Source organism: Monodon monoceros, unplaced genomic scaffold (assembly GCF_005190385.1).
Source record: "Monodon monoceros isolate NGI ecotype Baffin Bay Population unplaced genomic scaffold, NGI_Narwhal_1 Super_Scaffold_12, whole genome shotgun sequence".
Taxonomy (NCBI): Eukaryota; Metazoa; Chordata; class Mammalia; order Artiodactyla; family Monodontidae; genus Monodon; species Monodon monoceros.
Window position 1 is genome coordinate 114649989 of NW_021703768.1, and position 16088 is coordinate 114666076.

The 16088-nt window shown below is 46.5% G+C and overlaps 1 protein-coding gene across 2 annotated transcripts in view; it reads right to left on the bottom strand.

Annotated features, from left to right (window-relative positions):
- SPOCK1 (SPARC (osteonectin), cwcv and kazal like domains proteoglycan 1) overlaps positions 1-16088 on the bottom strand; it is a 550294-nt gene that overhangs the window by 290755 nt on the left and 243451 nt on the right. The window contains exon 3 of one of the 2 annotated variants that reach the window (XM_029217593.1): positions 2031-2039. The exons of the other annotated variant lie outside the window; for it this stretch is intronic. Coding sequence (XP_029073426.1) covers positions 2031-2039 — 9 coding nt within the window. The remainder of the gene's footprint in view (positions 1-2030; positions 2040-16088) is intronic. 2 annotated transcript variants of the gene reach the window in all.

Genomic DNA, 16088 nt, shown 5'->3' on the forward strand with positions numbered 1-16088 from the left:
ATAAAAGATATTAATAAGGATATATTTATCAGGACATGTTAATAAAATACGTATATATACATACATAACAAAGGACATTCTGATCTATAATGCATCTTCCAAGAAAACTTTTAAGCCTCCCTACCATGAAATGATGCAAAAATATTCCTGCCATAATTTTAGTGATTAAGTCTCCTCATCATGGATGTCATAACGAATTGGAAAGTCTCTGGGTTTAGCCCATTTTGATTGGGAACCTGAATTTCTCTTCCCCTGTCCCACAGCCCCCACATGGCCGATGCAATTTAGCTCAACTATTCCCCAGGGGGTTGCCTTTCCAGAGATGCTGATTTCAGCTCCAAAGAATGTCAAAGCAACTCTGAGGAAGAGATGAAGTGGCACAATCAAATGGAAACCACTTTTGAGATCCAACTGCTTTACTCCCACTTACGAAGATGATGATGTAATTTATATAGACCTTACAGCTTTAGCAACTACAGATCAAAGACACTTCTCTCTCATGGAACAGATCATTTCTCCTTCACACATATTTTAGCTAAGTTGTTTGAACACTGAAGTATCATCTGAAGATTACCTGAGGTAATAAAAATTACCAGCCTAGAAAATAAATGGAAGCCTCATTTGTCTCGACCATGAGTGAGCAGTGGAGACATGTACAGAAGGAAGTAAGGTGAATTGAGGGCAGGCAGCCTCTTGGGGTCATCTGAAGACCCCCTGCAGGTAAATACGAAATAGGAGAAGCATTGCCCTGCAGGGCCAGGTGGACTAAAGCCAGGTTTATAGATCCTAGATGGAGGTTAATCCCACTTTATCAAACCCCAAACATTTACAAAGAGATTAGTTAAGGGGCTATAGGCAAACTGCTCTCCAAAGGACTCAGTGCAAACTAGTTATTTTCCACACTAACTGACTGGGGAGAACAGGAAGGAGGGGTGGCTGGCAGGTGGGAAAAGCATCTCTGAAATGATAATAGAAGTCATTGGAAATGTGAGATTTCCAGATGACATTATGTAAGTGCATCAGCTGAATAATGTGAAATTTTCCTGTAATTTCAATTTGTGTGCAGTGGAAACCCCTACTAATCACGCTGTTGAGAAATACAAAACATTCCATCTATTGGGAAGGAACTAGCTTCCCAGACACCACCTTACCTCTGAGCTATTTCCAGTCACATCTCTGGGCAAGCAATGTGCTATCGGTCTCCTCTCCATCAGGCCTGTCCTGCCCACCCCTGGTGAAGAGCCCCAGTGACAATCCTTCTGAATGAAGCGATCGACCAACCAGCCCAGCTTGGACAGTGACTTGAGGTCCCCCGCCCACACCCCATCACTCCACAGACCCCACTCATGCGAACTCTGTACACCAGGGACTGGAAGCTGGGCCATTAATACATCTTCCATTGGCACATAGCACACACACACACCTGGGCCCAGGCTACTTCTGAACAGGGATGGATCTTACTCACCTGCACATTCCCCCAGGGCAACACTCAACAGTACACAGTAAGTCCTGGCCGAACTGTATATAATTTAAGTGAGCTGTTCCAGATTTAACATCTCCGTATCCCTGTGAAATGCCCATAACTGTTCCTGGTGTGCACGTAAGGACAGGTGGGTGTAGGTTTATACAGACACTCTAAATCACTTTCTTCCTGAATAGAGTGATTCTTTGATAAATTGGTCTGACATTTGGTATAAAGTCCTGCAGGCCTCAGACAAAATGATTTAGAAAATAACAATGTCAGTTGCTCTGCTCTTTCAATAAATAACCCACCAGTAAAACACAGATAATAACTGACAATCGTACTGTAACTAATGAGAAAAGATAAAGCAGTAAATGGACTGTTTCTATGCACTTGATAAATTGCACCCCCTGGATATACCCATGAAAAATAAATGTGTGTGCTCCTGTTTCACTGAACTCAAACAAATATTTACCACTGAGATTTAGGATTTAGAGTGAAATTTACATTTTACTTGGCAACTATTTTGATGCTATGTCTACACACAGTAGAAAAATCAAAAACCTACCTCAACTTCCTGAGTACGAAAGCATTATAAATGAGAAAAAAATAAAAGAATCACATCAAACGATAGGAAGGAATGTAAACATTTTCGATAATTGCATCAAAATTTCAAATTATCATAACATTAGAAAGGTCACAGGCAGACATTTTCCCGACCATCACTCCCTTGAAAAGGTCCCCTTGTTCACTAAGTTCATGAAAAGAACATTAGGTTCTCAGTAGAATAAGTGAAGCGCAGGGAAATCAGAGGGTCCTCTGGTGATCTGTGTCATTACTGTAGGACAAATAGCAAAATCATGATTAAACCCAAATACGCAGGCATGATTATTATCTTTGAGAATTTCAAATGATTAATTTCCTATGACACTGGTCCAAAGGGTGAAATTCAATAAAAGTCCCGATATGACATCAGACAGCAAGAATAAAAGACCTTCTACATTTCTGCAAAGAAATTCTTTTGCCTTGCAGCTCCAAAATAGCTTGAAGGGGTCTAAAACCTGAGAAAGACGTGGATTTACGGTCTTGGGATGTGAAATGAATAGGACTGTCATGGCCGCTCGGGTGATTAAAGGATTATAACTGCCACAAAGTCCCCTTCCTCAGGACTGTCTGCCTGTCCATTTCTGTCCATCCAAGCTGGGGTCAGGGGGAGTGACGGCTGATTTGGGCTTTTCTCAAAGAGAAAAGCTGAGTCTGAGGTCCATTCCAGAAAGTGTGCCCTATATCTGGCTGCTTCTTCTGGGAATACAAATGGACCTACGATGCTGCATTTGTACTCTGACCAAGACAAAGGGCGTCTCCCCAGACGCAAAGCCACCCACACCCTTGACCTCGTTAGCAAAATGATCAAAATACCTGAGCTAGCCAGGAGCAGGCTTCTGAATGTCAGATGGGAGTGAAGCAGGCAGGGGCTATGGTGTCAAAGACAGAGGAGACACTATGAACAGGACAGGCTCTGAAGCAGATACAGGTTCAAATCCTGCCTTGAACACTCACCAGCCAGCTGGCCTTGCACAAACCCCTCAGCTTCTGAGATGCAGTCCCTTGATCCACAAAGCAAGACCACTGCACCTGCCTTGGAGGCTGGGTCACCATGATTCACAACAATGTGGCAAAGTGACTGGCATATTACCAGGCACAAAGAAGGACTCAATAAATAAAAATGTACACTTTTCTGTCCATGTCCAGAGGTTTATAATATTGAGATGTCTCAAAAACATTGAGAGAAACAGGCTTTATAGAAACAATGACATGCTTAAAATTTCAGTAATGTGACACTTGTGCATTTGAATCTCACCAAATAGGCCCAAATGAAGGGAGATCAATTGTACTTGGGAACAATAATTATGAAATATTTCAAACGCATGCAATTTTATTAGTCTTATGAATGAAGAGTGACTTAGAAAAAATGCAATGAAATATGAAAGCATGAGTTGCAAGCACATCGCTGTTTAAAGGTCAGGCACCCATTCTCTAAGATTCAGTGACCCTGTCTATTAAAAAAAGATATTACTTACACCATACAGCTGTTCTGTATAACCAGTGAGGTGTTTTGAACCATTGTTAGCAATTACACATCATACAGTTCTAAGTCAATTTAAGTTTCAATTTTGACTCACTATATCCCGTTAAGTGGACTGGACCTGCTCTGAACAGGTAAAATTTCTGCATAATCATTAACTGACACGTAGAAAACAGAGGAAGGAACCGTGAAAAGGTCCACCTCATTGACACACCAAGTAAGACCCTTGCCGTCTTGGAGCATGTAAACCTTTACTTTACAGAAAATACAAACTGTACTTGCCTAAGGCCCAGCCCTGTCCGAGTATCACGAACTCCAAATTCATTAGGTCCCTCTATCTTTCTGAGAATGCCACTCTTAACCACCCCCGAGGCTGGCAGGCCTCCATCAACATCCAGATGCTGCCTTTTGGAGTATACAACACTGGCTATGAACTATCACCACACCCCTTCTTCCCCACCCACCCTGCACGGGAGGTGCCAACCGCAGGCACTGGAAAGCAGTGGTTCTCATCCTTGACTGACCACTGGGGTCACGGAGGACCTTTCTAGACACTGATGCCTGGCACCACCTAGGAGATGCTGATTCGGTGGTCTGCGCCATGGCCTCCACAATGGGAAATTTAAAGTTCCTCAGAGGATTCTAATGAGTAGCCCCCATTGGCTAAAGGAAGCCACACACTGATTCAATCACAGTGACTGAAAGGTGACCAGGGGACGATCAGGTCCACCACAAACAGCAAACCCGGTGCGGCCCATCAGAGGCCTCCCTTCCCCCAGCTTCCAGAGCTTTCCAGAGTTAAATTCACCTTCCACTGTCAGGTCTGGCCTCAACACCTCTGGGGCTCAGTACACGGTACCTCTGGGCACTCTGCTGGCCAGGCCAGGATCCAGGCTGGACTGGTCCCTCTTCCCTCCCTCTTCCCTCCCTCTGCCATTCAGGCATCAACCAGGCCGCCTCCCTCCCTGGATCTGTCACACCTCCCACTCTCTGCAACCAGAGCCTCTCCCTCAGTCGGGCCCCCCAGCTGCCCCTCGGGTCACCACCATGTGCCCAGCCAGCCTCCACTCCCTGTACCCTGCTCAGGCTGTTCTCCATGCTGCTCCCACGGGGACCCTCTGAAGGGACGCCTGCCCTCATCAGCCCCCAGTATCAAATACTCGAGTTGCTCCCCACAGCTCCCAGGCAAAGGCCAAGCCCGGGAGCAGCTTACAGGGCCCTGCAAGGCACAGTCCCTGCTGAATCCTCCAGTCCCCCTGCAGCCACACCCCAGCCCACACGCTTTGCTCCAGCCCCACAAGAACCACTTCTTGGTTCTGCAACAGCCATACTTACTTCGAGCTCTGAAATTCTGCACATGCTGCTCCTTTTGTGCCTGAAATACCCTTCCTCGCCCTTCTCTGATGAACATTTGCTGCTCTATCAAATCCCAGTTTAGACTAGACGACGCTCCTTGTGCGCAAACCTCCCCGTCCCCAATCCCTCCACATCAGAGACGTCTCAGCCGTGTGGTCTACACAGAGCACTGATGCAACCGCTCTGCAGTGGCCGACCACTCTCCTGCCACTTAACCACACAGCCAGCAGTCCCCACGGCCAGGGGCGGGACATCTTCACCTCCACACCTCCAGAGCCCAGCACATGCCTATCTTGCAACAGGTACTCAATGAGCACCTCCTATGAAGAAAGAACCATTCAACCTCTGTTGCTTCTTTTACACCAGAGTCTTGGGCTGCAACTCCCCAATTAATTCCCCGTTGACTCAGAACTTCAGGCTCCGTGACCTGGAGGTTTCCAAGGAAAGTGAAATGGGCAACTCCCTTTGTGTAACTTAAACTGGGGCAGTAACGGGAACCTGGCACCAGCAGGGATGACGGCAGAAGACCTTGGAGGGATCGACCAAGGAGGACAGGTGGACCCCTGCCCGACAGCCTCACCCCACGTCTGCTAACACGCCGAGTCACCGCAAGGAACACACAGATTTCATGACTTGGCTCACCACGGCTGGCAGAAATCGGATGCGAGATTCAGGACCTGCATCAAGGTGAAGTTGAAATGAAAAAGTTGAAATCCAGTCCAAAATATCCAAGTGATACTGATAGCAACGTTAACCTTCATCATATAGGAATAACAGCAGCTACCATTTTCCGAGTGTTCCCCACGCGCCAGGCGCCGTCCAAGCCAGCTGTGTTCTAGCTCACTGAACTCATATGATAACCGTGTGAGGCAGGCACAATCAGCACCCCGATGACATGGCTGGGAAAGCAAGCTTCGAGAGATCGCATTTCTATATAAGGTCACACAGCTAGCGAGAAGCAGGAGGATTTGAACTCAGTTTTGCCCGACTCGAAGATCATGCTCTAACCGCTCCACACCGCGCTAATGGCACCATGTGAAGGGAGGACCAGTGAGGTATGTGAAGACTGGAGACCCTGGGAGACAACACGGGGCTCGTTCCCTATTGGAGATGGAACACGATGGTTGCAGGAGATGCCAAGGGACGGAGATGAGCACAGAGGCCTGAGGCCTCCCAAGAGGCTCCCTCTACCACTGCATTGACCCTTAGTACATCTGAGCCTGAGCTTCCCCGTCTGTGAAAGGGGGGATTCAAACACCTGCCTCACGGTTCTTTGTGAGCTTGGACAGCGGGTCCATCTGTCCTGTGCCTGGCCCCAAGAAAGCAGTCAGGACATCGGATGTCCTGACCACCCCGTACCCCAGATGGTTCCCTGGGCTTCAGAATCGTGGCCAGCAGTACTGATGACAGCAGCCTCAGGAACAAGCGCCCCTGAGGAGCACTTTGTGGGCTCTGGACCAAGCACTGCCACCACACCTGTCTGCCACCACACTCTCTGGGGCCCACTTCAAAGTGGAGCATTCAATGCCGACATCAAGCCACTGCACAGAGGACGTGGTGGCTTCGGCACCACCCATCTCTCTGAGAAGCCATGACCACAGACTTTGCGTGAAATTTTCATTAGCTGCACAGCAAGGCCTGCTGCGGTTCCTCCCAGCCCTACCATTCAGCCTCTTCTCTTGGAAGGAACATTTGGGAAAGTTAGCAATAAAAACTCCCTCACTGTGCCCCTAAAAGCATCCTAGCAGCCTCCCTGCCTGCCCTCCTCTGCACCCTGAGGCTCTGGCCCTTGGACCATGTATACAGCAGATGCTCCTTACCAAAGCCCCAGAAATAAATCTGGTCAAGGTCTTTTGTCCACTTCAAAGCAATGGTGTCACCATCAGAATCTGAGAGGGTTCATTTGAAATCTGCAACTTCTGAACTTCTTTCCCCCGTGGTAAGAGGTCACCAGAGCAGACAAGCCTGCCAAATAGACCCACACTCCCAAGCCACAATTTCCCTCTGTGATCACTGGCAAAGCTTCCACAGACAAGGCGGAGTGTGCCCTGTCTGAGGTACAGCCACTGCTATAACTAGGGCTTGCCATGAGGGTAGAACGATCCTCTCACACTGACTGAAAACCCTCCATAGGACCCACACTCCCAAAGTCTGCTGGGTCCAACCAATCCTGGACCATGCAGATGGGCTAATTTTCCTCTCACTCAACAAGCACTCTATCATGCAACTCTATGATGGGTGTAACCCAGTCTCTCACGCCCAGCACTGCCAAATAGATGATGTCTGGTAGACTCAGGAGACTTAGAGAAACAATCCCAAAGTACTTCAGCCAGGCTCCACACTTGGGAACTTGCTCACCTGGCCACTCGGACAGGTAGATGATGTACTTACGTCGTATGACAAGACAGAGAGTCCAGAGAAGCTGTAAGAGAACTGTCCTCATACCAAGATCAGTGTGCGTGAGTCCCTGACTAATGGGGATCTGTGTACTCTGTGAACATCTAGCTGTCCTGTTGCCCTCCAGGGCTGTTTCCATAATCTGTCCATGTTCAGTGAGGGCCTGCGGCACCCACAGAGACAGAGCAAGGTCGAAGCTGCAAGGAAGTTGGGGGCGGAGGCTCGAGGACCTCCGTGCCTGAAGAGATATCCACGCCTAATCTCCAGGCACTAAGGAGCCACTTGGAGGTGGGCAGACTTGAAGGTGGATCCCATCACACCAGTACTTTCCAAAGGAGCCCAACTGAAAGCAAGGACACCAATGAAGAAGTTCATTCTACGTGAGCACAATTATCACCTACAGCATTTGCCGCACATCTGCCTTTGTGCCAGAAAACAGACACGAAGAACACCCAGCCCTTACCCTCAGAAGCCCACAGTCTGGCCAGGGGAAAGGGAACCAGAAATGTCAGCAGATGAAGGCATAATACTACCAGGCAATGTGCTCATTATGAAAAGAAAATAGCTACAGAACACAGAGGAGGAAGCCACCAACGATTCCAGGGAACCAGGACTGACTCTACTGAAGCACTGGGACTTACGCTGGGTCTGGACGGACAAGGAGTTTTCCAGGCAGGGAACGTGGGGTAGGTGGGACAAGGAGCCAGCAGTTGCAATGAGCAGGACTCTTTGCTGCAGCAGCCCTCAGCTCAGGCAACAGGAGAGGAAGCCTGAGCCCAGGTGCAGCCACAGAGACAGGACAATGGGAGACATCTGCCGGCTCTGCCCAGGGTCTCCAACCCACCACGGCCACACCACTAGGTCTGCCATCTGCTCTGCAACCAGAAATCCTGTAGCTGCTGTGGCCGGTCACTGGCATCACTGTGATCCGTCCACTCCAGCTGGAAGGCTGAGCAATGACACTATGTCTAGAGAAGACGCACTGACCCATGGCATGCCACCCCAGGGACAAGAGCCAGCTCACATCCTGGCCCTTCCAAGCAGCAAGCGTCCCCACGCCACCTGTTACGAACATGTGTAAGTCATGTGGGCCACAACTGCAACCAACTAGTCTCTGTGCCTGTCGCTCTCTCTGTCCTGCAGAGACACACTGCCAGCTTGCTCCACCTTCCTTTATTAAATAAACATCTCTCTCTTTGGAGGTGAGATCCCTGAGAACAAAGGCCATGCCACGTGACCATGCTCTGGGAACCAAGACCCTGGAGGTGCCCCCTCCCCACCCGCAGTCAGTGATAACAATTAAGGGCCTCTTGCTCTCACCGAGCCTTTGAATGTTTCCACTCTTGTTTGCAGGGGACAGTGGTAGGGAACCAGGGTTCCCTTTTACCCATCTTTTAAAGTCAAAACGCTCCAGGGCAAAATTATCAGGTTACACCATTTATATGGTAACAAAACACACATCAATAAGGACATATTTATTTCCTGTGGAAGAGTACTCAGCCAGCAGAAGCCATGTAATATTTTTATTTTTATGCTTTCTTTTAATTTATTATTTGGAAAATAAGAGGAATGTTAATAACAATGCAGGCCCCTTCCAGCCCTAAAATTCAATGATTCTAAATATGTCAGATAATAAATCAAATACGCCTGACAGCTCTGTGTAAATAAAGTGGAAGCAATTTTCAGACTAGCAAGGACTACCGCGTACTGGAAGAATCCAAGGAAGACCAAAGCAAGAAGCTGCTTTGTCTTTGAGTTTTACTTCTGCTTCCAAATTTTAAGAGCCCAGCAAGAACACAAACAGTAGTTATGCCCTAGATCTTTAAAATCCCTTTCCTATTAAATAACTTATGAGCGTTAAAGAAAGAGTCCAGTTGGGTTTTTTCACATGATGCTACTCAGAGAGAACTTTTGAAAAAAATTTCCAAGATCTAATTCTTTAGCTAAATTACCTTCTTGTGAAAGGTGGAGACTCCTAGAAAGTCACATACAAAAACATGGGAAGAAAGAAACCAAGAAGCAATAAAAAGGACCAACGATGCAATGTAACTATCTCTTCCACTCGATAACCACACCCTCCCCATGCCCAGAGCCCACCCCTCAGAGGCCTGGGAAGAAAGAAGGGGCAGCCACGACCACCAGTAAGCATGAAGCAGCGCTGGGTCCCGCTCATTAAAATCGATCTTCTCATTTAGCCAGTTGCATGGTCACATTTTCTAGGTATCTCAACTGTCCTTAAAGAGTGCCCATGATTCACCATAAGAAGAAAAAAACACAAAAAAAGAACTAGAGAAAAGTCAAAATGGTAACAATGGTTATCAATGGCTGGAGGAATATACGAGTTTTCTTCCTGCTTCTACTTTATTATTTTTCAATTAAAAAATAACCTGTACCACATCTTCTTTATCCATTCATCTGATGATGGACACACATATATACAATGGAATATTACTCAGCCATAAAAAGAAACAAAATTGAGCTATTTGTAATGAGGTGGATAGACCTAGAGTCTGTCATACAGAGTGAAGTAAGTCAGGCAGAGAAAGGCAAATACCGTATGCTAACACATATATATGGAATTTAAGAAAAAAATGTCATGAAGAACCTAGGGGTAAGATAGGAATAAAGACACAGACCTACTAGAGAATGGACTTGAGGATATGGGGATGGGGAAGGGTAAGCTGTGACAAAGCGAGAGAGAGGCATGGACATATATACACTACCAAACATAAAATAGATAGCTAGTGGGAAGCAGCCGCATAGCACAGGGAGATCAGCTGGGTGCTTTGTGACCACCTAGAGGGGTGGGATAGGGTGGGAGGGAGGGAGACGCAAGAGGGAAGAGATATGGGAACATATGTATATGTATAACTGATTCACTTTGTTATAAAGCAGAAACTAACACACCATTGTAAAGCAATTATACTCCAATAAAGATGTAAAAAATAAATAACCTGTATTACTTCATGTGTTTGTATGTTGTCTCCTCATTCATCCATTTACCCATTCTTCATTCATTCATTCATGCAAAGTTCTATGGGATAGGGAAAATGAAGACAGCATTACCCTAACATCACGGTTGGGGCAACTCTAGCCAGAGAGGTAAAATCATTTCTAAATGAATTCACACAGCACTGTAAGATCTACGTGCACCAAAAGATTAGACTGAGAGCTGTACTCACAGCCCAGACATGGGGAATAAGAAGGAAGAACTGCTTGGGCCATGACCTAGAACAATGACTAGGAACCTTTCCAGGCAGCTGAATGGAATCACAAGCCCTTCTAATTACCCTGTCTCTGGGCTGGCACATAGGGTAAGCATTCATTTATTCCTTTTGTCCTGGCACCCTATTAAGGAACGAAAGATCTGGAATAAGCAGGGTGTGACATTCAGCTCACTCACCAGCACACAGCCCATGGCCCCTGCCAAAAACAGGTAGGAGAAGGACCCAGAGCTCACAGTACAAATCATACATTTACCCACAAGGCGGTGACAGCTCCTGCAACAAACCCAAACTGTGGCTCAATTTAATAAGGCATCTGATGCTCAGATGCCTCATCTGATTTACCAGCAGGATACGTAAATCACAGCTAGAATAGGAGGTACCTTGTCAGGGCTGCCTGCTGGAATTATGTGGGAACAACACTGCATGGGTTATTTTGGTGTTGCCCATCAAAGCCTCATATGTCTGTTTCACACACCTCTCTTTTAACAAAACTCGGCTCTTAACCCAGCTTGGAGCTGAAATCAATAGTTCTGCTTCTGGATCTGAAACATGAACAAACATAAAAGCCTATGGCAGTTTCTTAACTGGTAACTCCTCTTGATGTCCACTGTCACTGCCTAAGTGATTCTGGGTAAACATTCCAACCTTTTCGAGCTTCAGTTTCTTCATCTGTAAAATGAAGGCTATGGTGCCCACTCTACTAGGATTACTGGGAGGATTACTTGGGACATAGATGCAAAATGTCCAGCATGTAGTATGCACCAAATATCCAAACATGGTCACTGCTAACTATCTATCTATCTATCTATTTATTTATTTATGGCTGTGTTGGGTCTTCGTTGCAGCGTGCAGGCTTTCTCTAGTTGCGGCGAGCGGGGCCCACTCTTCGTTGCGGTGTACGGTCTTCTCATTGCTGTGGCTTCTCTTGCTGAGCACGGACTCTAGGCACGCGGGCTTCAGTAGTTGTGGCTCGCAGGCTCTAGAGCGCAGGCTCAGTAGTTATGGTACACGGGCTTATTAGTTGCTCCGTGGCATGTGGGATCTTCCCGGACCAGGGCTCGAACCCATGTCCCCTGCATTGGCAGGTGGATTCTCAACCACTGCGCCACCAGGGAAGACGGGTCACTGCTTTTTTTAACTGACCTCAGTACATCTGCTGCTGTAAGCTGATAAAAGAATTTAAATAAATAAATAACACTAGTTTCCTCTGGATTAGTATATTTGTGATACTGCCATCCTGACCCTACAGAAATTTTTAAGAAATCAAATCTGGGTAATGGCTGCTTTGGAAAAGCAGCAGCCACTGCTCTGTGCAAAGGTGTAAATAAAATGCCACTTAAGTAATCACATTACTCATAGCTTAATGCATGTGATCCAGAGCTACAAGCAAGCATGTCTGTGATGGATTTCTCATCTGTGGCTGCCACTGCAGCCCATCCAAGGGTCTGCAGGCATCCTGACTGGGAACGTCTACATTAGCTCCTGATGGGACCCACACTCCCGCTATCAATGGGAACACACTCAGCAGGAAGGAGGCGATGCCTTCATAATAAGGTCATAATACAAACAGAAACGTTTGCTTGCGGAAGGCATGCTGGGTTCTAGGTCGGCCATTAAGTGTCCCTTCCTCAGTTCTCAGGGGCTCCCAAAGCAGTCTGGGATCCCTACCTGAATCTTCCCAGCCCCTGCCAGGTAGGGATGGAGCCTCCTCAGATGCCGTGATACGGCCTACTTTTGACTCAGCACTGCTGAGTACAAGACTAAACACCAAAGGAGACAACCGGCAATGCTGGACTAAATCTACCTTCTTTCTGAGAAGGGGCTCTGAAATCTCAGCATTTTCCATTTAACCAGAGCTTCCCTCAAGGGTGCCAAGCACTAACTGGGGATATTTGGTCCTTAGACCATTTACACTCTGGATAAATGCAGAACTTCTAGAAAAGCCAATTCAGAATCCAACCACAAGCATGCTCTAAAGATGTGGGTGGGAGGAGCTTCAAGATGGCGGAAGAGTAAGACGCGGAGATCATCTTCCTCCCCACAAATACATCAGAAATACATGCACACGTGGAACAACTCCTACAGAACACCTACTGAACGCTGGCAGAAGACCTCAGACCTCCCAAAACGCAAGAAACTCCCCACGTACCTGGGTAGGGCAAAAGAAAAAACAGAGACAAAAGAATAGGGACGGGACCTGCACCAGTGGGAGGGAGCCGTGAAGGAGGAAAGGTTTCCACACACTAGAAGCCCCTTCGCAGGCGGAGACTGCGGGTGATGGGGGGGGGGAGCTTCGAAGCCACGGAGGAGAGCACAGCAACAGGGGTGCAGAGGGCAAAGCGGAGAGATTTCCGCACAGAGGATCGGTGCCGACCAGCACTCATCAGCCCGAGAGGCTTGTCTGCTCGCCCGCCGGGGCGGGCGGGGCTGCGAGCTGAGGCTCGGGCTTTGGTGGGAGCGCAGGGAGAGCACTGGGGTTGGCGGCATGAACACAGCCTGCAGGGGTTAGTGCACCACAGCTAGCCAGGAGGGAGTCCGGGAAAAGGTCTGGAGCTGCCGAAGAGGCAGGAGACTTTTTCTTCCCTCTTTGTTTCCTGGTGCGCGAGGAGAGGGGATTAAGAGCGCTGCTTAAAGGAGCTCCAGAGACGGGCATGAGCCGCGGCTATCAGCGCAGACCCCAGATATGGGCATGAGACGCTAAGGCCGCTGCTGCCGCCACCAAGAAGCCTGTGCGCGAGCACAGGTAACTGTTCACACCTCCCCTCCCAGGAGCCTGTGCAGCCCGCCACTGCCAGGGTCCCGTGATCCAGGGACAACTTCCCCGGGAGAACGCACGGTGTGCTTCAGGCTGGTGCAATGTCACGCCAGCCGAAGCCGCTGCAGGCTCGCCCCACACTGTACCCCTCCCTCCCCTCCGGCCTGAGTGAGCCAGAGCCCCCAGATCAGCGGCTCTTTTAACCTCATCCTGTCTGTGCGAAGAACAGACGCCCTTCCGCAACCTACACACAGAGGCGGGGCCAAATCCAAAGCTGAACCCTGGGAGCTGTGCAAACAAAGAGAAAGGGAAATTTCACCCAGCAGCAGCCGGACCAGTGGATTAAATGCCCACAATCAACTTGATGTACCCTGAATAGTTGGAATACCTGAATAGATAACGAATCATCCCAAATTGAGGAGGTGGACTTTGGGAGCAATGATATACATATATTTTTTCCCTTTTCTCTTTTTGTGAGTGTATATGTGTATGCTTCTGTGTGTGATTTTGTCTGTACAGCTTTGCTTTTACCATTTGTCCTAGGTTCTGTCTGTCCATGTATTTTTTTGTTGTTGTTTGCTATTTTAGTATAGTTTTTAGCATTTAGCATAGTTTATAGCACTTGTTATCATTGGTTGATTTATTTTTTTGTTTGGTTGCTCTCTTCTTTCTTTGTTTTACTTTTTTAATTTAATTTTTTTTATTTTTAATAATTATTTTTTATTTTAATAACTTCTATTTTATTTTATTTTATTGTTCTTTCTTTCTATTTTTCTCCCTTTTATTCTGAGCTGTGTGGATGACAGGGTCTTGGTTCTCCGGCCGGACATCAGGGCTGTGCCTCTGAGGTGGGAGAGCTGACTTCAGGACACTGGTCCACCAGAGACCTCCGAGCTCCATGTAATATTGAATGGCAAAAACCTCCCAGAGATCTCCATCTCAACGCCAAGAGCCAGTTCAACACAATGACCAGCAAGCTAGCATGCTGGACACCCTATGCCAAACAACTAGCAAGACAGGAACACAACCCCACCCATTCCCAGAGAGGCTGCCTAAAATCATAAGGCCACAGACACCCCAAAACACACCACCAGACGCAGACCTGCCCACCAGAAAGACAAGATCCAACCTCATCCACCAGAACACAGGCACTAGTCCCCTCCACTAGAAAGCCTACACAACCCACTGAACCAACCTTAGCCACTGGGGGCAGACAACAAAAACAAGGGGAACTATGAACCTGCAGCCTGCAAAACGGAGACCCCAAACACAGTAAGTTAAGCAAAATGAGAAGACAGAGAAACACACAGCAGATGAAGGAGCAAGGTGAAAACCCAAAAGACCAAACAAACGAAGAGGAAATAGGCAGTCTACCTGAAAAACAATTCAGAATAATGATAGTAAAGATGACCCAAAATGTTGGAAATAGAATGGAGAAAATACAAGAAACATTTAACAAGAACCTAGAAGAACTAAAGAACAAACAAACAATGATGAACAACAACAATAAATGAAATTAAAATTTCTCTAGAAGGAATCAACAGCAGAATAACTGAGGCAGAAGAATAAATAAGTGACCTGGAAGATAAAATAGTGGAAATAATGACTGCAAAGCAGAATAAAGAAAAAAGAATGAAAAGAATTGAGGACACTCTCAGAGACCTCTGGGACAACATTAAACGAACCAACACTCGAATTAGACAGGTCCCAGAAGAAGAAGACAAAAAGAAAGGGACTGAGAAAATATTTCAAGAGATTATAGTTGAAAACTTCCCTAATATGGGAAAGGAAATAGTTAATCAAGTCCAGGAAGCACAGTCCCACACAGGATAAATCCAAAGAGAAACATGCCAAGACACATATTAATCAAACTATCAAAAATTAAATACAAGGAAAAAATATTAAAAGCACAAAGGGGAAAAAAACCAAATAACATACAAAGGAATCCCCATAAGGTTAACAGCTGATCTTTCAGCAGAAACTCTGCAAGCCAAAAGGGAGTGGCAGGACATATTTATTTAAAGTGATGAACCAGAAAAACCTACAACCAAGATTACTCTACCCAGCAAGGATCTCATTCAGATTCGACAGAGAAATGAAAACCTTTACAGACGAGCAAAAGCTAAGAGAAATCAGCACCACCACACCAGCTATAGAACAAAGGCTAAAGGAACTTCTCCAGACAGGAAACACAAGAGAAGGAAAAGACCTACAATAACAAACCCAAAACAATTAGGAAAATGGTAATAGGAACATACATATCGATAATTACCTTAAATGTAAATGGATTAAATGCTCCAACCAAAAGACATAGCCTGGCTGAATGGATACACAAACAAGACCCATATATATGCTGTCTACAAGAGACCCACTTCAGACGTAGGGACATATACAGACTGTAAGTGAGAGGATTGGAAAAGATATTCCATGCAAATTGAAATCAAAAGAAAGCTGGAATAGCAATTCACATATCAGACAAAACAGACTTTAAAACAAAGACCATTACAAGAGACAAAGAAGGACACTACATAATGATCAAGGGATCAATCCAAGAAGAAGATATAACAATTGTAAATATTTCTGCACCCAACACAGGAGCACCTCAAAACATAAGGCAAATGCTAACAGCCATAAACGGGGAAATCGGCAGTAACACAATCAAAGTAGGGAACTTTAACACTCCACTTTCACCAGTGGACAGGTCATCCAAAATGAAAATAAATAATGAAACACAAGCTTTAAATGACATATTAAACAAGATGGACTTAATTGATATTTATAGGACATTCCATTCAAAAACAACAG